Source organism: Puma concolor, chromosome D1 (genome assembly GCF_028749965.1).
Source record: "Puma concolor isolate L17-30 chromosome D1, mPumCon1.1.hap2, whole genome shotgun sequence".
NCBI lineage: Eukaryota > Metazoa > Chordata > Mammalia > Carnivora > Felidae > Puma > Puma concolor.
In genome coordinates this window covers 103,379,816-103,405,113 of record NC_141676.1, presented here as the reverse complement: position 1 = coordinate 103,405,113, position 25,298 = coordinate 103,379,816, and the positions used below count along the sequence as shown (strand labels likewise).

The 25,298-nt window shown below is 44.2% G+C and overlaps 1 protein-coding gene across 6 annotated transcripts in view; it reads right to left on the bottom strand.

The window, feature by feature from the left end:
- CADM1 (cell adhesion molecule 1) overlaps positions 1 to 22,584 on the bottom strand; it is a 334,016-nt gene extending 311,432 nt beyond the window's left edge. For all 6 annotated transcript variants that reach the window (XM_025928377.2, XM_025928378.2, XM_086679063.1 and 3 more), the window contains exon 1: positions 22,417 to 22,584. In XM_025928377.2, the coding sequence (XP_025784162.2) occupies positions 22,417 to 22,552 (136 nt within the window). In that variant the 5' untranslated portion in view covers positions 22,553 to 22,584. The remainder of the gene's footprint in view (positions 1 to 22,416) is intronic.
- Positions 22,585 to 25,298: the final 2,714 nt, after the last annotated feature.

The window sequence follows — 25,298 nt, the reverse complement described above, 5'->3', positions numbered from 1 at the left end:
TTCCTCCTTCTCAGTCCCACATTCAGTCATGAAATGCTATCCGCATCAATATATCCTGAAGCGTACTTCCTCCCAAACTGCTTAGCAAGTCCCTGATTCGAGGCCCTTATAAACCTCAGCTTTCAGCTTCTTCCACGGCTCCTTCCTAACCGTCTCCTCTCTGTAACCCCCTGCCACTGCATTCCACACCCAGCCTATCTCATCCTCACCACCCCACCTCTCCCTCCACCTACTCCAGGCAACTCGCCCTGGGATAAAGCCCAAACTCCTCACTACCAAGTTGGTCCTCCTCCTTCCAACTCCCACGTACCTTCTCCAGCTGCTCCCTCAAGGGTTTTTTCCCCAAGCCATGCCAAGCTATCCCCAGAATTCCCCATGCTTTTTATGCTTCTGTACCTGTCCGTATATTATCTCTCTACCTGGACAAACTCCTAATACCATCTCCATGGCTCTCTCATACCTATCTTTCAGACCCATCTCAAGGGCCCCTGAAAGATTTTTCTGACTCCAAGTCTCCATACTGCATTAGGCACTCTTCTATGCTTTCTGTAGCATTCCCAAACTATGTCTGTTGTTGGTCTTAGCATACAGCATTGTTATTTTTATGGTATCCTGCATCTGAATCTAAAATAGAAGTCCCTGCAGGGAAGAGACACTACACAATTCATCTTTGTAAATCGAGCACTTATCACAGAGACCTAGCACAGGTGATAGGTGATAGGTGATAGGGAGACCTAGCACAGAGTAGGTCACACACACACACAACACAGACACACACACACACACACACACACACACACACACACACACAGAGATACGCATGCAATGTTTACTCAAAAGATATTAAAAAACCAAGGACAAAATTTATAGTCATATTAATTTTAATCTTGGATAAATACGCCCTGACAAGGTTCTCTATATTCACTGTGGCACAGAGAGTCTTCCTGAGTTGAGTACCAGGGCAATTTCATTTGCCACTAGAAGTAGAGGGAGGAAGACCTTATGACCTTGGTTTCTCTTACAAAATGATCATTTTATAAGAAACATGTGCTAGGCACCAGACATCACAGACTCTTCCAAAGGGCTCTTTCGAGGAGTTTACAGTCCTATAGAATCTACAGAATATATTTCAAGAAGTCTGTAGTGAGGTGCTGGTTTAAGGGCATTCCTGGGCATCAATATCCTTTTAAAATGTAGTAAAACAAATAGGACCACACATGAAAATTTTGTTTTCAAATGGAATGGTCATTCCTCATGTTAAGTTTTGAAAGTTAACTCAAATGTCCTTCTGCTTCTTCTCAGTTTTGTTAGTTATTAAGCTTCAAATCACTGTCATTGGGCAAGCGGTGAACATGCAATAATTATTTCACATTTTTCTTTCCCCTTCTCTATCATCTTTAAATCCACAATATCTCCATCCAACTGATGTCAGTAAATCCAGTCTGTCCCAACTTTTCTCTCAAACTCTTAGAACTGTTTGAATGAGGTGTTGAGCAGCTGTCAGTTATGGATTTGAAAATAAAAAAGAGCCTGAAAATTGTACGTTCAGTATAAAAAGATTAGGTGAAGCAATTCAGAATGTTTAAGAACTTTAAATCAAGTTAAAAGCAGTTACTATGGCCAGACCTCATGAAGCTCCGCTTAAAAGTCACATTAACCTGGCAGTCAAAACTATTTAAAATGAATAATGTTTTTTTCACATTTCACTCATTTTCAGCATCCAAAAAAAAAAAAAGAAAAAGAAAAAAAAGATAACAGTGTGAATTGGCATACAGCAATACAGTCATGTAAGAGTAACCTTCAAGATTTAGAGTCCTAAGGACAAAGATAGAGCTATTAATCTGTGGACCAGATGAGCTCTACCCCTCTGAGGACAAAAGGGATAATTCCTCAAATAAAGAAAGGACAATTAGGATATTCCAGAAGCTTTCAGACATGAACAGCAAGAGAAAAGTCGAGAAAAAATGTGCACTTTGGATGCCCACAATAGCTGAGTCCAAGACTCAATACGAACCTGTTGACTTTGGGGTGAATGTCAATGTCTTACAATACCCCTTCTAATGCCCTCTCTTACCACTATGGGTGAGCATAAGAATTCAGCTTTCTAATTCTGAGTCTAGAGCCCTGCTGTCCAAAATGGTAGCTACTACTCACAGGAGGCTATTTCGATTTGAATTGATTCAAATGAAATATGGTTAAAAACCCAGCTCTTCAGATGCAGTAGCCACATTTCAGTGCTCAAGAGTCACACGTGGCATCCGGCTACACTGGACAGCGCAACAGACGATATTTTCATCGTCCCAGAAAGTCCTGTCGAGCAGCACTGGAGAGGCATGGCTAGAGAAAAGATCTTCAGATGCTAAACTAGCCAGCTCCAGTCTCAGAGCTCCCCGGCTAAACTACAGGTAGGACAAGAGGAGTCATCTCCTCGAGGTAATATGCAAAAAACTTCCACAAGGATGGATCTTTCACACAGAAGAGTTCAGGCACTACAGACCACAACTCAGCAGGCTGCCATATTAGGCCGGAGCTACACTCTCTCTACTCAACTGCAAATCAAAATGCTCCCGCACATCAATTTAATTTGTGACCCCCTGCTGGCTAATATGTGCTAAGGAACCACGCACGGTCTTTCTGGACTTTACGCAGCGTGTTGAAAACGAGGGTGGCAAACATTAATCTACCTAAAGAAAAGGAGCTGCCGTTAAGCTGACCTAGATTCTTCCTGCCATCCTGGAAGTGCTCCCTGTGCTGCACTAGGATTTGTTTTTGTTGTCTGGGTCTGATTGTTAAAGAAGCACACTTCCAGAAAAACAGCATCCCTCTAGCCCTCCCTGCCCCCGCCTGCCAAAGCTGTCACTCACTACGTGAAATGCAAGGACAGTTGTGAAGTTCATTAATTTGCTCTTTATTCAACACCACAACCTCAAGAAGCTTAATTAAACATTTTAAGTAATATGGACAGGCTGAACAGGCTCTCCACAGTTCCCTATACCGTGATTAAAGGCACAATTTGCTGTACTACAAATTGCACACTGAGAACTGAACTCACTGTAGTACATTCTAGTCCAAAACATGGAACCTGGTTCCAGTGTGGCCACATCCTAGCTGTGTGACTGGCTAAGTTATTACCTAATTTCATTCTTATGTAACCTCCTCCCCAGAGCTCATTCCCTTCCAATGAACCTTCCCTCTCCCCTGTTCATGATCTTCAGCTATTTAGATAAGAGACTTCCACCCCACATCAACCCTGCCTATCTCACACCTACAATATTCTCCTGTCCTCTGACTAGTCTTTCCCGGGGTTCATCACACTTCCTTATCCTGTCCCCGAAAAACACACCTTCTTATTAAGGTTCTACCTCTAGGATCTGTCATTCGCTCGTCTCCGGAACCTCACTCACTGTCGGGCAAACATCAGTACTGCAATATGGGTGTGCCACCTAAGTAAGTGCATCAACGCACAATGTACAACGTCAGTTACCAACTCTTTACAGATGACTTTCAAATCTGTATCTCTAGCTCTGCTCTCAATTTCTCTTCTAAACTCGAGGATCACATTTCAAACTACCTTGTAAGTATTTCCATGTTCTTTTAGTAGCTCAAGTTTAATATATCCCCAGACCAAGCTCACTGTCTTCCCTCATTAAACCCATCATATGACATTTTTATTTCTGTGTATTGGAATAGCTGTTCCCTTAAGCTACTCAAGTTCGAAATCAAAGCACATCTTCACTTCTAGTTTTTATTTTCTCTCACCCCCATTTCTAGTCAGCCATCGAATCCAGTCAATCCCACCTCCATTCCTCCTTGACTGCCCTAGTTCAAGTTTTCATTAAGTCTTACTTGAACTATTACACCATTAAGTGATCTCTCATTTCTTTTTTTTAATGTTTATTTATATCTGAGAGGGAGAGAGAGAGAGAGAGAGAGAGAAAGAGAGAGAGAGAGAGAGAGAGAGAGAGAGAGAGAGAAAATGAGCAAGGGAGGGGCAGAAAGAAAGGGAGACAGAGGACCCAAAGCACATGTGTGGCTCTCAAGCCATGAGATTGTGACCTGAGCTGAAGTTGGATGCTTAGCCGAATGAGCCACCCAGGCACACCTCCTCCCCACCTCTCATTTCCAATCTAAGCACAGACCATTGCCAGATTCACATTCCTAGAGCATCAATTTGATGTTACTTCACTCCCCAAAAACTCTTCAACAGTTCCAAATGACCCCCTGAATTAAATCTAAATTTGCCATTCAAAGTTCTTCCACAATCTATCACCAGCTCTCTTTCCTTAAGCCCACCTCACACTCCGTTTTAGCTTTCCTACCTTAAACCTTGATTCATGTGATTCTCCCTCAAGCCGGAATCTCCTTTCCTCTCACCTCTTTTGTCCCCAAGTTTTCAGCACTTGGTTTCAGAACTGCACTCCAACCCCCTGCCAGCTCCCTCCATTATGTACCCTGATGGAAAGACAGAGAGGACGAGAGGACGGGTGTCTGAAATCTCAGGTCCTTATCCAGTTCTCTGCTGTAGCCACCCTCACACCTTCTGGGGCCCCACAAAGACTAGGAAGAGAGGAAAGAGGAGACAACCGAGCATTCCTTGTTAATGCCCATGGCTTTGGCCCCACCCCTGATGGGCTCTCCAGTCAACTGGGTGTCATTCTCTCCAGCCTTGTTTTGAACCAAAAGGACTCATTCTGTTTAGGCTAGTGGTCTCCAAATCTTTTTCGAAAAGCACCATTTCAAAGAGAATCCTTTGGTGATCCAAAGTATAAATGTGGAACTTCTCTCACTGAAATGGTAGAGTGCTTTGGGAGCTAGCACCAGGTAAGTATTATGAAATGAATCAGCTCTGATCACTTATTCCATTATAAGGAGATTATATATTCATTTTTTTTTTTTAAGTCTATCCTTTTCTTTCTCCTTTAGTTCACGAAAAGTTCAGGTCACAATCTTCAGGGTGATGACCTCATTTTAAAAAAAAAATCCTAAAACCTTGAAAAATATTCTATTAAAGCAGAACTCTGTATGTGTTCACCTTATGAAACAGGGATAAAAAGATATAATCATGGGTAAATTAATATGAAAATGGGAGATCAATTTTGGTTAAAAAAGAGTTGAAGGGAAATTCTACTACTACTTTAGCCTGAAATTCTAACTTTCTAGGCCTGATTCATACAACAGCATGAATGGAATGGAACGCTTGAGGAATAACATTTCAAGAGGAAAAGAAAACTGAACGGGATAGTTATTTAAAGAATCATCAACTTGTTTTCATGCAAATGACCAGAATAATGAAATAAGCAATCCTGCCAACAGGACCTAGATAGCAATTGCTTTTAAATAGAGGATGCTTGAAGCATTAACCACCTAATTCTAGAAGAAATTGATTAACTAATCTCTTCTTTTTCGTGAGTTAATACCAATCATATACTATACGTTAACGCACCGACAAAATTTGTATTTCAAAGATATAATTTTTCTTGAATATTGTTATCAAATCATTCACTTGACACTAGGTCATGCTGATAAAGATATATTTACCAAGATTAATGGTGGAAAGGAAGGGTTTAATGACCGCAACTTGAAGGATTCCTTAAGAAGGCAATCCCTGAAAAGATGTCTACCCAAAAGGGCGGGGGAGAAGAATGTCACATGCTAGAAATCAAGGCAGATAGGTGATCCCAGTCGAAACCTCAACTAATTGCAATGGTCCACCCACAACGCCCCAGAAATGCCAGCCGTGTAACCTGAGACAACACAGAGCTATACAGCTACAAGGGGAGCATCGATAAAATGCTATGATTCTCCATAACTCAAAGCATTTAAAGCACCAAACACAGACTAGGCTGGATGCCTGCCTCAGGCGGGGAGAAAAGAAGTCTAAATGAATGGATGTGAATATGAAGGAACACTTTAGAAATAGGCCATAAAAAACAAGTTACGATGGGTCCTCCGCCCCCTCCCAGGACTGTCAGGAAGTTAGAGTTATTGAACAGACATCACTTATGACACTGAGAAAAAAGGCTGGCTACCCCCTCCCACTAAAAACGCCTTTACAAGGTCACAGATAGATCAGTGTCATAAATGCATTTAAAAAATATTACAGCAATAAACTCTGGTTAGAGTGGGTTCCACCTCTATGTTCACAGGAAAGAACAAACTCCAAACTTCTCTTAAATTAAAAGGTGATGTTAGCACACTCTCTCCTCCTCGGCCTGCATATGAAATCTCTCCCATCTTCCATGTGAGGCCCACAGGAAACCTTTCTGTTTAAAACTAGATCTATCATAGGCAAATACGCTTAATTTTGCCACACGTTAGCACCAACGACAGAGCCACGCCAACAGCGGAAGCATCTTCAAAAGACAGACGGCCTCACCCAACCCATTTTTTGTGAAACCCAGCAACAAGCCATTTCTCACGCTTGATCCGACTACTGAGATCTATTTTTTGATCCTGGAGCCACTGACTCCACATATATCTTTATTACTGTACAAGAAAAACTGTTGCCCTGAGGTTTAAATTTCCCTAAGTTCACCATGCCTCTCCTGAGAATATATCTCACTTTTAAGACAAGACTCTCATGAAAACTGAGGTGAGGAGAAGCAGAAGGCCTCAGAGGTAAGTTCCTTGGTTTGTGGCCTCAACTATAAAGTGCCAGTATGGCAGCACAATGACTCAAAGTCCAGCCATCCCCGAACTGTGAAGTGATTCAATAAATGGACAGAGGTTCTCTTATCTGGACTGGTAGTCTATCTAAACCTCTCCAACAATTGCCCAACAACCAGGTATGAACAAACACACTAGAAGTCAGTCCTTCAGGCTATGAAAAAGTCAGGCATGTTGATAGCTCTTCATCCATTATGAGAGAACAAACAACTTGTAAGAATTCTCCTTCTCAAAGCTGATAATAAGGTAACCATTAAACTACATTCGTTAACCCAAAGGCCTTAGTGCAAATTATATACTCCAGCTACCAGTATCCATAACAAAGGAGGAAAGATAAGCTGTATATATTTTGGAAATCACATAGTAGAGGAAGAAAAAAAGTACATGAACAAAAAACCTGTGGAGTGATCATCTTTATACTGGTCTCCAAGACTGAATTAATATCATATTCTCTGTTCACATTTATGTTGAAAGAGCTAGAAATGGTTTAACAGACCATGCATACCTAATTTCCAACCCATTCACAGCCTCAACAAATGTTTATTGAGCACATAGTACATACAGGTAAGGCATTGTGCTCCATGCTGTTGAGGATGTGAAGATGAATAAGAAGTAGTCCCTCCTACGGAAGTACAGAAAAACACATACCCCCGGGCACATGTCAACTTATAATAAGGTAGGAGGTGTTCAATGTCACGGCATGGCTAGAGAAGTTGTAAAGGAAGCTGAAAAAAAAAATTACATTCAGGCTGGAAATCGCGTAAGATTTGAAAAGAAACACTGGACTGGATCTTCGTGCTGACACGGAAGCCCAGAGAGTGGAACATTTCTGTTGGTGGAAACCACTGGACAAATACAAAATGCACAGGTGTATGTAGAGAGAGAATTCGGGGCAATTCGAGAAACACGTTTAACAGGAAGGAAGAAGCTAAGTCAGATAAAGCCCTTTAGGGAAGGGCTGAAGAAGGACACACAGAAAAGGCACATAATCCACCTGAAAGGTGGCAGTTAAGTTTCCTTGAGGAATCGGTGCTCGAAGTGGCTCTCAACAGCCATGTCAGAATCAGCCATATAGACAAGAGTGTTTCCGTAGACGGCGGAAGATATAAAAAAGGGAAAGGCCTGACAGCATGGCACATCCGGGACACGTTTACTTCGCTAAAGTAAACTACATGGGGGGTAGCACCTTGAGCAAGACCTAGCGAGACGAACACGGTGAGTGAGGCTGACACAAAATGAGCTGGAGAGAAAGACAGAAAGTGAAGAAAGGCACTGTAGGCCAGGCTGTAAGAGCATCAGCTTTATCGTCAAGGTGCCAAGAAGACATTTAAAGCATGATTTTAAGCATGAAAGTGGTCATCTAAGGTGTGTTTTACCAAGATCTGCCTAAACACCAGTGTTAGGGATGCACTACAAGGGACGAGACTAGGGGTAAATGGGCCAATTAAGGGGCTCTTCCATCAGCGTATAACTACTTCCTCATCTGTAAAACAAGGATGAGGGTGAAGTCAGACACTGGTGGTGAAATAGAGGGCATGCAAGAGAGAAGCAAGACTTGGTAACTTACAGACAGGCAGGGGACAGCAAAGGAGGGACTACTCTAAGAGGTCTTCCAGATTTATTTAACCCATTGGGTAGATGGCGGTACCCTGCGTCAAGACAGGGAATACAGGACAGAGGGAGGTTCGGGGAGGAAAGAAGCTGAGCTCAGTGTTAGACATCTTGAATTAAAAAAAAAAAAATAGTTAAGTGTTCAAAAGTACAGGTTTTGAAGACACAACTGGTTCTGCCACTTTATTACTTAAGCCTCTTGGACAAGGGACCTATCATCCTCTCTGCTCCTCATCTGTAAAATGCGGCAAGAGACAGAACTACTCCTGGGGTGGAAACACTAAATGAATGACAGCTTCTGTTTGTCATTAATATTTTTTGAGCTAAGTATCTGTGGACTGAGACGTCCAGTAGGCAGTTTTAGAACATGGGCTGAGGTTGCAGTGCGAAAGGCTATGAATTTTACAGTACGTATGCCACAACTGGAAAAACAAAACAAGACAAAACAGGGTGGGAAGAAGGAGAGGGCATCGAGGCTTGAGATACAGATTTGCCAATTTTCTGGATGAAAAGAAGAGTCAAGAAAGACTGATGAGAAGCCAGGCTATTAAACATCACAGACACGCACTGCATTATAGGGAAAGGGGCAGTCCCGATTTTCCTGCAAGTAATCTGGTGAATTAAATGAAAAAACAGGTACAGAATTCTCCCAACGACCCAAGAAGAACTATTACCCTGGAAGGATGAAATGGAAGAGACATGAAAATAAGGTTAAAAGAAAACAAAAAAAGGCTTCTAAGTAACATAAAGCCAAATGGCGGGAAATCATCAAAATAAATATGAGAGCCGAGGATTTTCCTAATAAGGAAAAAGGGTATAGGCAGATGTTAACAAAGACTGTGGAAAAGTATTTTTAAAAGACAACTCTACCTATTATTTTTTCAAAAGGAAAACCTGGAAGGATCTATGAAAAAAGAATGAAATTGGCTCTTATGGGAAGGTAAGTGGGAATGGGCCAGAAAACACACGCAAGGGAGTAAGGCTTACACAGTTTTGATTTTTGAGCCATGTTAATGATTCACATGTTCAAAATATATCATTCAATCAACAGGTTTAGAAAAAAAAAAAACAAAAACCTGAAATTGAATATAAACAGAAACAAATGACCCTAAGTATATATTTATAGATCTAATTGATCACACACGCACACGCGCGCGCGTGCACACACACACACACGCACACACACACACACAGAAGGAACTAATTTGTGACCTTGCAGATACAGTACTTTGTCTATCCTCTGTGGGATTTATATTAAAGGCAAAAAGAATGGCAAATATTATTGAACTTTATTTGGTAGTTTCGTTGTCTACAGTGGTCTTGACAGAGTCATTTCAAAACTTTTTTGTATTAATTCTAAGACATTGGCATGGCTGGGAACCAAGGTTCTCACCACAGGAAAAGAAAGATACAAGTAAGGAACAGGACAAGGAGAAAAAGAACATTGGGGTACTATACTCGAATTGATATAGACAAATAGATAATGTGTGTGTGTGTATATATATATATAGTATAAAGTTATAAATAAGTATATACTTATTGTGGAATATACTTATATTTATTCAATATAAATTAATATAAATAAAATATACTTAATATAAATAAATGTTTTTAATATTATTTAAATTATTAAATGTATATTATAATAGATAATAAATGTATTATTTATTTTTACATACTATATATGCTATTTTACATACTATTTTATATACTATAAAAATATACACATATGTATCCTAGTTCTATCCACTGAAGCGTGAAGTCAAGAGAAACTAGCCCACCGCCTTGGAACTGAAATACCACTCCTCTGCTAAAAGGAGCCAAGACTTCTTGGAGAAATAGCTGATTCCAGGTCTAGGGCAGGGAAAACACAACATGAGCTTAGACATTTTCTTACAACATAAAATAAAAAAAGCACTTAAAAATTAAAGGAGATATATCAAAAGGAAACAGCCAGACTGAGGGGGTTCCCACCCGACAAATGTGAGGGTAATGAAATATACTACACTGAATTTTCTTTTTTAAATCTGAGTCCACTGTGATTTTCAAAAAAGAGGAGAGGAGGGGGAACGGTAAGTTCTTTAAACAAGAATGCTTCTACTTGATGCAGAGAAATGACAGAATTAGAAAAATTACCATTTTGTAACCACCAACGTGATATTTGATTCAGACAAGGTTTATCGCTTCTGCCAAAACCAATAAGTGAAGTATTGTTCTAGATTTTCAGGATTTTCAGTCTCAAAATATCTCCCAAATTACTTACTACCAAGGGATAAAAATGGAGAAATCTCTAAGTCCACCTAAACTAAGTAACTAAACTGCTATCATCAACCAAGGGATCAAACTTACCATCACCACATATAGGACAAACTGAGGCGGGGCTATAAGAACGTGTCACCATCAGCTATGCAGTGTTCTTGACTATGACTATAATCTGAATCAGACAATGAGGAAATGATCCATCTGTGGAACTGTGAGACATTCTACAAAACATCAGCTCTGGAATGAACAAAATATCAATGCCATCAGAGACACACACACCCACCCCCAACTCCTTAAAAAAAAAAACCCTAAAAAGGTGGCAGGCAAAAGATGCCTTAGATTCTAAAGACAAAGAAACACATATGTAGACTATCAATGGAACAAATGGGGAAATTTGAATATAGACTAGGTATTACATAATATTACGGAATCAGTGTTAAATTCCTTGAGCGTTATAAGGCACTGAAGCTACATAGGAAAATGCCTTTATTCTCGGGAGTTGGAGCTCCATGCTGAAGTATCAGTTCAGAAAAAAACAGGAAAAGAGATAGGTGAGTATGCACAATTCAGAGAGCTAGGTAAAGCAAACGGACAAAATGTTAACACTTAAATCTAGGTAAGGGGTTTACAAGCATTCATGATACTTTCCTTTTAACTTTCCTGTGGTTTTAACATTTTTCCAAAATGAAAGTTAAGAAAAAATAAACTACAACCCTCTGGAAGACAGGGACCAGCATACTCAACTGTAAATGTGCCTAACACAATGCTTGGTATAAAAGCAGGTAACTCAGGCCACCTGGGTGGTTCAGTCAGTTAAGCATCCGACTTCGGCTCAGGTCATGATCTTGGGGTTTGTGAGTTCAAGCCCCATGACGGGCTCTGTGCTGACAGCTGGGAGCCCGGAGCCTGCTTCGGATTCTGTGTCTCCCTCTCTCCCTGTCTCTCCCCTGCTTGTGTTCTCTCTCTCACACAAATAAACATTTAAAAACAAATTTTAATAAACAAATAAAAGCAGATACTTATTTTAAAAATAATGTTTAATTAAATTCCCATTTTTCTACCAAATGACTTATGGGTTAGTTACAGAAAATACCAAGTTATTGATTTAAATGTAGAATATAAAATATAAGAGGCTGAGTAAAATTAAAAATTCCTGTCTGTGTTTAAAAGCCCGAAAATTTCAGGGGCTCCTGTATGGTTCAGTCAGTTAAGCGTCCGACTCTTAATTCCCACTCAGATCATGATCCCAGAGTTGTGGGATTGAGCCCTGCGTCAAGCTGAGTGTAGCACCTGCTTAAGATTCTCTCTCTCTCTCTCTGTCTCTCTCTCCCTCGCTCCCTCCCTCTGCCCCCCTTCCCCTGGGTGCTCTCTCTTGTGCGCGCGCCTGCACATGCACGCAAATTTAAAAAAAATTTTTTTTTGAGATTATAATCACTGCCAGTTTCTCCAAGGAGACTGGATGATTCCATTTACTTCCAAAGAACGTTCAGCTCCAGATGGGACCTTGCTGCCACTTCGTTCTTCAGTTTCACCTTAAAGAGAGTTGAGTACATCCTGAATCAATTCTTTCAGCCTGGTATTTTTCAGTATTGCCAAACACGTAAGGGATTTACAGTAGTAGCAGTAGCCAGACATAACCCCTAGCCCCTATCCGTGAGTAGTGACTGTTTTAATAAAAGCCAGACATGGGGGCGCCTGGGTGGCTCAGTTGGTTAAGCGTCCAACTCTTGGTTTCGGCTCAGGTCACGATCTCACCATTCACAGGTTCCAGCCCTGAGTCGGACTCTGTGCTGTCAGCGTGGAGCCTGCTTGGGATTCTCTCTCTTTCCCTCCCTCCGCACCTCTCCTGCTCACTCATTCTCTCAAAATAAGTAAATATTTCTTTAAAAAGTCATATGTATAAAATACATCTTTCTCAGGTGCATTCATATACAGGTTATTTTATTTTTTAACACCCTATAAACTAGGCTGCTTTTGCTGTTTTTCACTCATGACTAAAGCACTAGGTTTTAGTATTCTGTGACCTAAACTGGGTGCACTGTTTGCCAATCTGGCCCAGAGATGGGAGAGATTTGCTTCAGAAAAGGAAAAAAAGCAGCGACTAACATTCATGTGATTACTAACAAAACTAAAAGAAAGCAGACAGAGGTCTCTTCACAATGATGTGTGCTCACAAGATACGCACAAGGAAAAGTGAAGTTCAGTGTCATTTAAGCTAATCTGTACTTGTACCTTTTAAGAGATAAAACCATTTGAGCGGTAATTTAGTACTAAATTAACTTGGGGGTTTTTTTCTTCCTATCTATGAAGTTTTCATTGTTTAAGGAAAGGTTTCTGTAAGAGGAATGAAGCCATGCTCCTTTGCTATTCAGAAGAGTGAATCAAGCTGGTGACTTCTAGGCTGGGTAGATTGGCTTATCACAGGCATATTCAGCAAAGAGCCAAACACAGAGCACATTTGGACATACAACCTTTTCCCAACACTATCCGCAAACACTCCATAATAAACAAGTGTTTTCATATCACAGAATTATCATAGTATAGAACCTTCTACCAGCAAGCTCTGAACGCTGCAAAGGAAGGACGCCAGACAAGGAAAAAAAATAAGGGAAAAACAGTGGCAGATAATATTACCAGATAAAGGCTTTGAAAAAAATCCTTAAGATAGGGGCACCTGACTGGCTCATTCAGTTGAGCATGCGACTCTTGATTTCAGCTCAGGTCACGATCCCAGGGTTGGGGGATCGAGCCCCACATTAGGTTCCATGCTGAGAGAGGAGCCTGCCTGGGATTCTCTTTCTCTCTCCTGCCCCCTCCCCGGTTTATGCATGCTCCCTCTGTCTCTCTCCCTCTCTCTCTCTCTCTCTAAAAAATAAGATATAATAGAATTGTTTTTAAATATAATATATAATGAGATTAGCAGTTAGACTGAAAAACAAATGTTTCATTTTTTTTCTTAAGCGAGTGACAGCGTACAGGTCTATGTGATCAACTAAAATGCGACCATTCTGATGCTAGAGATGACACAGCTTAGATAGGCAGGACTGCCCCCAAAGTCAAAGCTATTAAAAAGGCCCGGGTTTTAGCACACTGTCCTTCTGGCTCCCCAGGTAGGTACTTCTTAGTAACCAGACATTGTGAACATGAGCACCAAACACTCTTCTAAGGTGGTATATCTCTTGGATCATCTTCAGAGGGGTACATTTCATTGATGCCAAGTGCACTGCTCCCTGGCACTCTGACCCTTCTGAAGTCTTCCCACTCCTAAAGACTGGACTTTTTGTCTGAAAGTCTTACTTTGCCAGCGTGTAATTTGTTAGGTCAATTACACCATTTTCGTGCTGTTAGTAAGTGCCCATATTCGAACGTGAATCACCAAACCGGCTCAATGCACCGTCAGCACACCGTTGTTTAAAATTGTCGCTCAGATAATGGCCACAATATCTGCACACTTCAGCTTACGGTAGAGAAACGTACTCACATATATACCTACAAAGCAGAAAAAGAAAGGACTGTGTCGGGGTACAGATAAGCACATGTTAGTTAAACCAGAAGCTGCGAAGGGAAGACGTTTATAAGCAAGGGAGGCGAGGAGAATCAGCAGAGCCCATACCTGTAAACCAAAACAGTTGAGTGAAAAGCAGGTAAGAGCACAGTTTCATGCAAAGACAACTGGCTGAAGGCTGGTAGCAAAACCACACTTTCTTCCTTGGTTCAACAGAGAAGCACCTGTCTTCCAGTCCCATCAGGAAAGGGCTAGAAAAGTAACAAGAAATGAGGGCAATTAGAGGAGGACTGAGAAAGCAGTTAAGGAAGGAACAAGAAAGAGAAAGACAGAACAAGGTGGATTGTGAATCCGACGTGAGAAGCAAGAATTTGAGATTAGGTTTTCTGGAAGGGCAGTGTCATGACCATGTCCAGAAAAGAATCACAACACGGGTAGGTGGACTGATGTCCTGACTGGCGGAGGCTGGAGTCAGGGGAATTGGCTGGGAAGCTTCTGCTAATAAAACATGGTTTAGAGAGGACGTGGAGGCTTCCAGAGAAAGAATGTCGTGGAGAAACAATCAGCCCCATTTTATTTCAGTCCAAGAGTGAAAACCAAGGAGGGGGGGAGAGAAAAAAAAAAAAACGACTCCAAATTTCAGGGCCCTGGAGACCAGGACGGCTGTGGTGTCATTTGCAAAAATGGACACTTTGAGAAAAGTTGATACCTACGACAGGAAAGATGAAAGGTTCCGCTTCTGACATGGTAACTTCTACGTTCCTCCCAGCCAAGTGGCGAGCGGTACAATACAGACAATGGGAGAGATGGGGCGGGTGAACCCTTTTTAGGCAGATTCCTCCCTGCCCCCCTCCAGGGACCTCACAACTTAATTCCAATTTGACACTGCGGTCCAGGACTGGATGGCTGGAGAGCGAGCGCCTACCTTACCGAGGAAGACTGCCAAGGGCAAGATACTTATTCTAGGCATTTTTAAAAGCCCATGTCACTGGTATACCATCTTCAAACACCAAGTAGCATTTAAATATATATCACGGCGCTTTCATTTCAAGACTATTTAACATTTCTGAAATATCTAGATCAAAATGTTGGGTCAAATGACTATATTCCAGCAAGATATCTGCTAAGAGAACAAATTTTCCCCACCCACCCCACATCTCTCTTAAGATAATCACCCCATTCAAGACACCTGTCAGTCATAGCAGACTTTTCTTAGTGCTGCTTCCTCTCAACCTTGCCGCCAAGGTGCTCTTTTGAGTAATAATAAAGGCCACATGTCACTTTTGCCGGGCATGTATATAAATACCTCCAGCTCCCTTTCTTCTAACCCTAGTTCAAGGCCAACTGCACCAAAGCTTTTGAGAACCAGCACTGGAAGAGCTTCAAAGAGAAACTGCCCATTAACCACAACAGCAGCTGCTGGCTAGAGCCTGCAATTTAAATCTCTGAAAAAGAAACTGTGGCTTCTGAAATTTAAACAAGGAGGTGCCACTTGTAATTACAAACATTCCAGTGGGTCCCTTCCTTCATTGATGGTTTCCAAACAAAGGCTTTTTATTCAATTTTGGTGGCGCTCCCCAATCCGCGAATGTAGGCATTCCTTTGAGCTTTTCTCGTGCGGTGGCCAACTCAGAAGAGGGGCGCGGGAGGCGGGTTTCACCTGGCCAGGAATGCTCAGACCCCTCAAAACCATCTCATGTGTAATTACTTGTTTGGCTGGAAACCAAAAAACCAAATGCTTCAGATTTATAGTCCACATTAAATACATTTGAGCAAGAACCTCTTAACACGCACACACGCCCTCACATTTCATGAACCTTGGAAAATGGAACCAACCTATTCTCCCCTAAACCAAAGAAGTTCATAAATTAACACTGAAGCGTTCCAACAGTTGTAGCTGAAATTACGAAATTCCTATTTTAAATCAACGGGGCAAATATTGAGAAGGACAAATAGTAACCTTTTCTCTCCTACCCCCATCCTGCAAAAACAAGGTACTTACAGCTTGCTGTCTGCGTTTCCCACACCAAAGAAGGCATTTTGTGATCACTTTGGTTACAGAACACAGGCTGAAATTAGCATTTAGCCAGTTCAAGATGAGAAAAGACATTTTTTTTTCCTTTTAAGTCATATATTCACAAAATGCAAAGGCATTTCTACCACGGAGGCATTTAAAGATAAATACATGAATGAGGTATCTCACAGCCATCAAACTAAAATAGCCCTGCCTACAGAAGTCCTCGGATGGAGAGTATTCATTATGAGAACAACTGGAAATGGCCAATCTCTCCATGGGTGCTTTCCATAGCCTGCCACAGTCGAGAGATTAGCTACAATTACGGCATATTTACACAACCGTATTTACACAACAATAAAACTCATCTTATCCGATCCAAACAAAACCTTGCTCAAAATAAACCAAACCACACGGAAAGGTCTCCTTGCAGACAGTAATCTGCGCTCTGGCTTCTCTTGTTTGTGCCTCAGCTTTTCCCACTAGTATAAGCCTTCCCTCTACCTTGGCAAAGCACGGGCAGGGCCAAAATTCGGTATACCAGTTGAGAAGCTGTACATTCAGTTCATGAGACTGTGATTATGAGAGGCAGGGAAAAGGTGACTGTATCTTAGGATAATCTTTCTAAAGTAAATGATGGAAGAAATGATAGGATGTCCAAGATTTGTTTAAACGACTCTGGGGAGTGGAGGAAGAAGCGTACAGAGGACAGACTGACCACTGGTGGATAATTTACTGAACTGGGTGACTTCCACACGGGGTTAATTATGGCATTCTCTCTACTCTTGCATGTATTTGGAAATCTCCATAATAAAATGGAAAAATAAACAAAACATGAGCAACGTAAAGAAAAAAAAGTCATCTTGCAAACACAGTTTTTTTTGTTTTTTTTTTTGTTTTTTGCTTTGCTTTAAAAAAAGTTGTCCTGGGGCGCCTGGGTGGCTCAGTCGGTTGAGCGTCCAACTTCAGCTCGGGTCATGATCTCACGGTTCGTGGGTTTGAGCCCTGTGTCGGGCTCTGTGCTGACAGCTCAGAGACTGGAGCCTGCTTCGGATTCTGTGTCCCCCTCTCTCTCTGCCCATCCCCCACTCACGCCCTGTCTCTCTCTGCCTCTCAAAAATAAAGAAAACTAACAAAAAAAATTTTTTTTAATTTAAAAAAAATGTTAAAAAAAAGTCGTCCTCAGCTCTCTCTCTGCTTAAAAGAAAAGGGACAAATACCCGGTAAGAAAATCAAGCGGTGTTCTTGTTCTTGACTTAAGGATCCTTCCTTTTTTCCTTCGTTACATGGAACCAGTTCTACTGTTACTATTAATCCTTGAAAAGACAAATCAAGAGTTTAAAAATCAGAAGCTCCGGCTTCTGAAGCCCAGTTCTCACACATCGGACTTACTGCAGTGACACAAATCCAGGAGCTCTCCCCTATGAAGGTGCTTTGGACGACATTCATGTTGTAACTGCCAAATAAAGTCCACAGATTTCAGAATCATTTGTCAATACCAAAGACAACCTTACCAAGAACTGGTCCTTTTATCTCAGAGGTCACTCCTCTGATCCAGGGGTTTATTACCTAGAACAACAATTAATCTTGCTGTCTTCTCAATATAAACTAGCCTTAGCCAAGATACAGTTCTACCCATGATCCACATCCCTCACTGGGGTATCCCTGCTGGGAGGTGGAACAGAAGGTTTGCTGACTTGACACCAAGGGGCCTGCTCCCAGGGGGCCGGGCTGGGTAACTGACTTATCCTCAGTTCCACGGTCAGCAGGGTCCTTCTCTGTGGGCTCTGGCTGCCTCGCTGTAAAATTATGAGATTTCACCAGACGATTTTTAACATCCTTCCCTTTGCAAAAATTCCATGATTATAAGAATCTCTAGTTCCTGAACAGGTAATAAGAAAAAGCAGCTTTGGTGTTATGTTCCATTTTCTATTAAATACATGGCAAGGTGAACATGAATATTGTATCGGGTGAGTGTCTGTATACATGCATATATACGTACACATGCGTGTATAGATATACATATCTGTATGAGTGCGCATACACACTGACTGATACCATTAGGCGCTTATATGGGACTAATTGCTCCCAACTCAAAGCAGCAAATTTTCAATTCTGCAACAGATGTCGCTGTGTGATTTCTCCTTTCTGTGCTGGATTTTCAGTGAAAAATGCCCAGCGTAATGGTCAGTACTATTCTTCACAAGAAAGAGATACAGCATTTGAATCCTTAGGATTTATTTCTTATAAATTTTCTTCACATGCTGGTAAATTTCCATTCCAATGATACCATAGATTAGTTTGGCCCAATTTAAGAGATCTCCCCACACAAAAACAGGCCTTTTGTCAAACACACACACACACACGCATACACGCACACACACACCCATTTTTAAAATGTACAAGCTAAGCGGCCAATTAGGTATTAAAATGTCACTTACAAAAACCCAGAGAATGAGACAGTTTATATTCACAGCAATATTATCCAGTTTTTAAAGCCTGAAAATCATTTAGCAATGCAGGCCAAGGAATTATAAAAATTCACGTAGGTACGAGGCAAAAATGCACCAGGTGCGGGCAAAAGCCACCAAAAACTCCAAGAGCACCATTAATGATATTGAAGACTGGGGATTTCAATGTTTACGGCATTTCTTTAAAAATAAATAGTCAAGACTAACATTAGAGTTTGCAAGATACCTTACCGATCTGACATTCTCTCTCAAACCACTTCTTGACACATGTCAAAAAAAAAAGTGACACCTCTTCCCCTTCAACCAGTAAGTCCTCCAATGACCAGGAGTCTCAACAGGTAGGTAGCACAATCTTCTGTGGAAATTCAGAGCTGGGAAAAAGCATTTCAAAATCTCTCTTTTAGACCTGGGAACCTGTTACCTTCTGGGCTTTTAGAGGCAGTGGAGCAAGACGAGCAGTCAGGGAGTCCAGGCCCAACTCGGTAAGAATATGAAGTCAGGAAGTGAGGGAGGAAGCGCAAGTGTCCTGCTTGTAAGGCTTCTTCCCTGTCCCACTCCCCTTCACCAGGAGGGCCATTGGGGAAAACTGCATAAAGCATGTACAACATCCATATGAATAAAGCTCTTTGTTCCAGGGAACTGCCTGCTCTTTTATTCCCCCCTTTTTCCGTATTTGTTCATTTCAAAAGATTGCTCAATGGGCCTCTTGTTCCTCCAAAATGTCCCAGGCAAATAATGCAAGCTTGTCTCGTCACACAAGTCACTAAATGAAGCCTTGTGCGTCTCCAGTGACACACTGTAAATATAAAGTGGCATTAATGAGGGATATTTTATCAAAGCTATCACAGACAAGTGCAAGTCCCTCCTGTGGCTATTCAATTTGATGCAGGGAAAGGCAACAATAGCAGGGCGGCACTTCTGTAAAGTCCCCATCCCCAGTATACAAGCCCCAACAGGCCAGGACGAGCAAAACTCAGCCCCTGGGCTTCCGGCACCATCACAAACCTCCACCCATCAGCCATCCTCTCTAATGCTAAAAAAAGGTAAGAGGAGGGTAGTCAGCCACTGGTTCACTCGGGATGAGAAGCAGCAGCATGCATGCACCTAAAACGTAACAGGCGTGATTTACACTGAGGAGTGAGTTTCCACAACCCCATTTTAGCTGCATTTCATTAACATCCATTGACTCCAAACATCACAGGAGAGATGGGAGATCTTTTCCGGGGGATAGATGGATCCAGTTGCAGGGGAAGACAGAACCAGGATCTACTACTGCCCAATGGCCCCGGATAGCTCTCCCAGGGAGGATGTAAGTGAAACACGCCTAATGAAGTTACAAGGCAACACCAACAGGTTTCTCTAACCTGACAGTGGTACCTGCAGGCCTCTGAGAAAGCTTAATGGGAGAGGACTAAGGAAGCAAAGTCCCCAGTGCCCACCTAAAGTCTACTCTGGATGCCCAGGACCAGGGGGCTGGGCCAAGACCCCTTCCCAAACCCATCACCGAAAAAGGCGTAAGAGGAAAAGCAGATTGAAAGAAAGTCATCTCATCCCCTCACTACAAATCAAACCCAATTACTTTCTAATTTGAACACAATCTGATAACCAGCGTACAAACAGGAATGCACACAAGAGCAAGAAGCTGCTTCCATGGTAACTGGCAACAGAATTTTCTTGTAGCTTTGACATGCACGGTTGAGTTCCAGACCGCTCCTTTCTGAGTCTGCAGACATCCCTCGCTGGGAAGGCAACTTCTTACCGCGAGATAGTTACAAATATAGTACTGTCGCTACTACCCGGTACGGTCAATGAGCAGGCTGGGGACAGGAGGTATAATCTAATCCTACTCCGCTGCCGAGCGGCATTGCACGGCTCCCATTTTTAGTTAAATGGCAATATCCCCGACCAGCACTCCCCCCCCCCACCTTTTTTTGCAGCCAATACAAGTCTATTGTTGCCTCTATTATGCGCCAGTTACCGAGCCTTTACTCACGCTCACGTTTAACTGACACTGGCGCTTTTTACAATGCAGCAGCACGAGGGATCTCTTTCAGGAACATTTTATTGAACCCATCCAGTCAGAGACATCGCCCGAAATGAAGTTGTAACCACACCGGCATAGGCTGAACCCAATTATCTCGTAACTCATAAATTAAGAATTCACAGAGGAAAAACACATAAACAACATCCGGAGACAAGCAGAGGCATGGAAGCAAAAATCCTCAGCTCTGGAACCGAGCAGCTGCCAGATTCCCACCCCTATACATCCCCGATAGGTTCCCCAAGCCCAGCGCCCTTGCGAGCCTGTTTCGGGGGAAAGCAACCAACCCGGCATCCCCCAAATGCAAAGCCAGCACCCCAGACATCCCCATTTCCTACAGCGTGTCTCCTGCGGTGTTTACGTAACTGTGTGTCCTCTAGCGTGTAAACAAAAGGCACAGCCCAAGCGGAGAGGCGCCCGGGAAAGGCACGGTGGCCCCAGCGCTGCGCCCGCCGCGGCCGGGGGCTCCGCAGGTGGGGGCTGAGCTCTCGGTGTCCTCCGCCACTTGTTGCTCGCGGGTCCTGCAGCTCCCAAGCTGCAAGAAGGGGCTTTGCAGGCGCGGAGCCCTGCTGCATCCCCTCCCGCACCCCAGCCCCCCGCCTCGGCCCCGTGCCTCTCGGTCCCGCTCCCAGCCCGGAGCCCGCATCCCGCGACCGGGGGCGCGGGGACGCCGCGCGGCAGCCGAGCGCGGCGGTGGCGGGAAGGGGAGGCAGGGTGCAGCGCGGCCAGCCTTTCCGCTGGGGAAGAGCTCCGGCTCCCTTTTGTTAGCAAAAGCAAACACTGCCCTCTTCTTTCCCGACCGCGCCAACGCGCCCGGCACACGGGCAGTCACACATCGTGCTCCTGTCGAGTGCTCGGCGTCTTCGGGGAAGGCGCCGGGCGTGCAGAGCCGCCCCTGGGCAAATTCCCAAGACAGCTCCGCACGCAGGGGGCGCCCGGAGGCCCGCAGGGTGCCCGCCTGGCCGCAGAGGCCGCGAACCTCCCTCCACCACCCCAGGGCTGCCGAAAAGGACCGGCAGCATGGGAACCCGGCGTCCCCACTCGCGGCGGAGGACGCCGTGGCCCAGGCGGGCTGCGGACTCCCGGCTCCTTCCCGCAGAGGCGGCGACAGCAACCTCCCCCCCGCCCTCGCTCCGCGGGGCCGGGCCTGAGGAACTTTCCCTGCCTGGAGCTGGGCCCGGGAGCCCCGCAGCCGTGCGGCGGGAGCGGGGGGAGGGGGGGCGGAGGGCAGCGATCTGGCTGGAGGGAGACACGAGGGGCGCGCGGTTCGGAGGACGGTGGAGAAAGGCAGAGCGAGGGGACAGCAGGAGCGACCAGACAAGTCTGGGGATGTCCTGTAGATCGGTGACAAATCACGCCGGAGGCGGCTGCTAGTCAGCCATGGGGAGGTCTAGGGGATAGAGAATTAGGGGGCCCGCTGGAAAGGTGGGGGCGAATGGGCAGCTCTGGGACGGGAGGACCTGCAAGTTACGGGGACAACAACGAGTTTGGGAGGGTCCGGAAGGTTGGGGGGTACCTTCCATCCATCCCCTTCTCCCACATTCTCTAGCCCCCGGGCCCCCCATTCTCACTCCACTCCGCACCCCGCGCCAAGCCGGGGAAAAAAGGTGTGGGTGCAGCCATCCCTGACGGCTCCAATTCCCACCCAGCTGGGCAAGGGAGAAGGGGATCACCGATCCCCTCTGCCCCTTCCATCTCAGCCCTGAGTTTCCTCTCCACACTCCCTCGGATTCGGATTTAGGAAGTGGGGGAAGGTTGTCATGGAAACGTTTCCCCCTTCCACGGCTATGGCTACTGGGGTGCCTTAGGAGATTTAGAGGGCCAACCGGCCGGTGCCCACACCTACCTGTGGGGATCAGTGCCGCGGCGGAGAGGAGCAACAGCAGAAGCCGGAGTCGGAGCCCGGGAGGCGCCGCCGCCGCCGCCACCGCCGCCACCGCCGCCGCACACTGGGATCCGCTCGGCAGCACAGCACTCGCCATGTCGGGCACCTGCCTCAGACTGGCGGCGGTGGCTTCCTCCGGAGCCCGAGCGGACAACTAATGAGATGCTAATGACATGCACCGGGGGCGGAGTCCGGACCGGCCAATCACAGCGCCGCTAGCCCAACCCGGCTCTCGGAGGACTCGCCCCCTCCCCCACCCCGCCCCCTGGCGCTGGCGTTCGGCGGCGCGCCCGCGCCACCTAGGGGCGGGGCCAAGGGGAGGGGCGTATGCAAATATGTTTATGTTAAAATTCGTTTTCGCTTCCCCGGGATCAAGGAAAAAGTGTTCTCCTGGGCGCCCGGCGTGTGGGGGCTCGGGCTCCAGGGGGCGGGTCTCGCTTCCCGTACACCTATATTAGGAACGTATACAGCAATGGCTGTAGCCGACCGACGACTGGAGAATCTCCCTAGGAGGCTCCCCTGCGCGGTACACCGAGTGCATCTGGCCTGGAAACCACACGTTGCAAATTTCCGTCACTCACCTTGCACCGAAGGAATAGATCTTTGGGAAACGGGGGCTGTTCGGGAGTGGAGAGTGAGAATGCAGGTCCCCGGATTGACAAAACAATCTGGGAGAAGTGCATGCGTGCTTTGCACGTCCGGCGGAGCGGGAGAGCCCGCTCAACAGCCTAGCGGTAGACTAGGGCATAGTTGGGAGAAAGGAGCCCTAGTCGGGCTCTGGGATTTTCGACTCGGTATCTTTGCGGTAGATTTTCAGGAAAGGTGGGTCGAGGAGGGCCGGGTCAGGCTCCCCAGCTTGCTGAAGGTCTCCTTCCTGGCTTTTATACTTAGCGTATTTAATACATTTGACACATATGCAATAATATATATTTACGACTGTACACATTCAACAAAAAAATCTTTTCTGTCAAGGCTTCGGGGTGGAGGGCGGAGGCGGGGGGTGTGAGGATAGGGTCTGCCATCTTCCTCCTTCGAGGCTCAAACCCACTCCCTCCTCTATGCCCCCAGTCCCTGCTAAGGCGGCTGGGGACCAACAGGTGCTCCGAGCTTCCCGTGTCTCTGGGAGAGGCTCTCCCGGCTGAAAGGATTTGCTTCTCCGGACTCGCTCTCTCTCCCCGAAATTGCCTCTGCTTTCTTTTCAACCAGGCAGCCGGCTCTCTTGTTTGTCTGCTTTTTAATTACTTATTTTCTTCCCCTCTAGAAGATCGTATGCGCTCTGACCCTCTGTTGCTCAAGCATCAAATTGAAGGACGAGCCATATTAAGTGTAAAGGTTTATAATAATTTAAGTATTCATAGAATGCAGAACAATAAGATGTAGGAAATACAATTTGCATAATAAATATCAATATCACAACAGCTAAAACAAACCATGACAAATTATCTGTGGCTAAATGACCAAGAGATTACTGAATGTAAATTGCTAAGTCTGAGCTGTAGTCCAGAGGAGCTGCGCGAAATGACTTGCCTGGCCCTCTGTCCTCATCTTGCTAAAAAATAATAATAATAATAAATAAATAAATAAATAAATAAATAAATAAATAAATATTACATATCAAAAAGGAAGTCAAGATCTGCCAACCCACCAAATAAGTTACACTTAAAAACAGCCTCCCATTATCCATTATGCATAAACTAATTTCAAGACTACCCTGTCTTCACAGCCCTGGATATTCTGCTCAGTAATTACAGGCTCCGATGCATGAACTACAGGCAGTTCTCAGGAAGTCAGCAAAGCTCCAGCAGACAAATAGTGCTACCTGAGGCAGGAAACCATCACCACATGGTCACCAGGATAATGCCCAGTCTGCAAAGTCCTACCTATTCTTATCACTTCCAGAAGTACAGCTACCTGAACAGACCAAAGGCAGAGTCCCCACCAAAATCAGGATAAAAAATTTGAGGCTATGTGTATGTTTAAAGTGATGTGTAAATTATAAAGTAAGATCCTTTATGCCAGGAACTCTAGCCCCCTAGCTCAGAGTAATATTTATATTTGCCACTATTATTATTATTATTATTATTATTATTACTACTACTACAACTACTCTTGAAATTAGTGAGTTTTTATTAAGTAGTTTGCATACATAATCTCATTTAATACTTAGAATGATCCCCATGGCACATAGTATTATCTCCCATTTTATATTTTTTAAAACATAGTGAGAAAGATGGAGCAATTGCCCCAAGGTCAAAATCTCTAAGGTGCAGACACAGCTTATGCAATTAACCACTATGCTATACTGTGCTCAATAAATATTTGTTAAGTGAATGAATAAACATCACATCACAATGCATGAATAATAAGCATAGGATAGCTACATTTTTAACATAAGGCAAAAACATGCCAGCAACTGAGAAGCATTTTTTTTAAATAACAAGATTGCATTACACTCCTAAGGAAAAGCATTCCTTATGAGGCTGAATCTCCAAGAGAATCTAGTTAGGCCCCAAGCCTCCCACACTAGGAACACAGTATGGGGACATTGGAAGATGTGCAGTGTTTTCATCTCCCTTCATTCTCTTGGCACATCAAATGAACACCTACTCAAATTTCCAATTGGCAAAGAACAATATGGGACATTTCTGTAGGAAATGCTAATGCTGTGTGACTTACCTCACCAGAGAAATGCAAATAGCTTTATAAATTCCACCCAAAAAACGCCACCTGTGTCACAAGTTTAAGGAACTTGTACGTCCAACTTCCCAGGTCATCAGACGTCTTTAAGCACTGGTCTGCCTGGAAAGAACCAGAGCTGAAAATTTGGGATGAGGCTGTTGCTA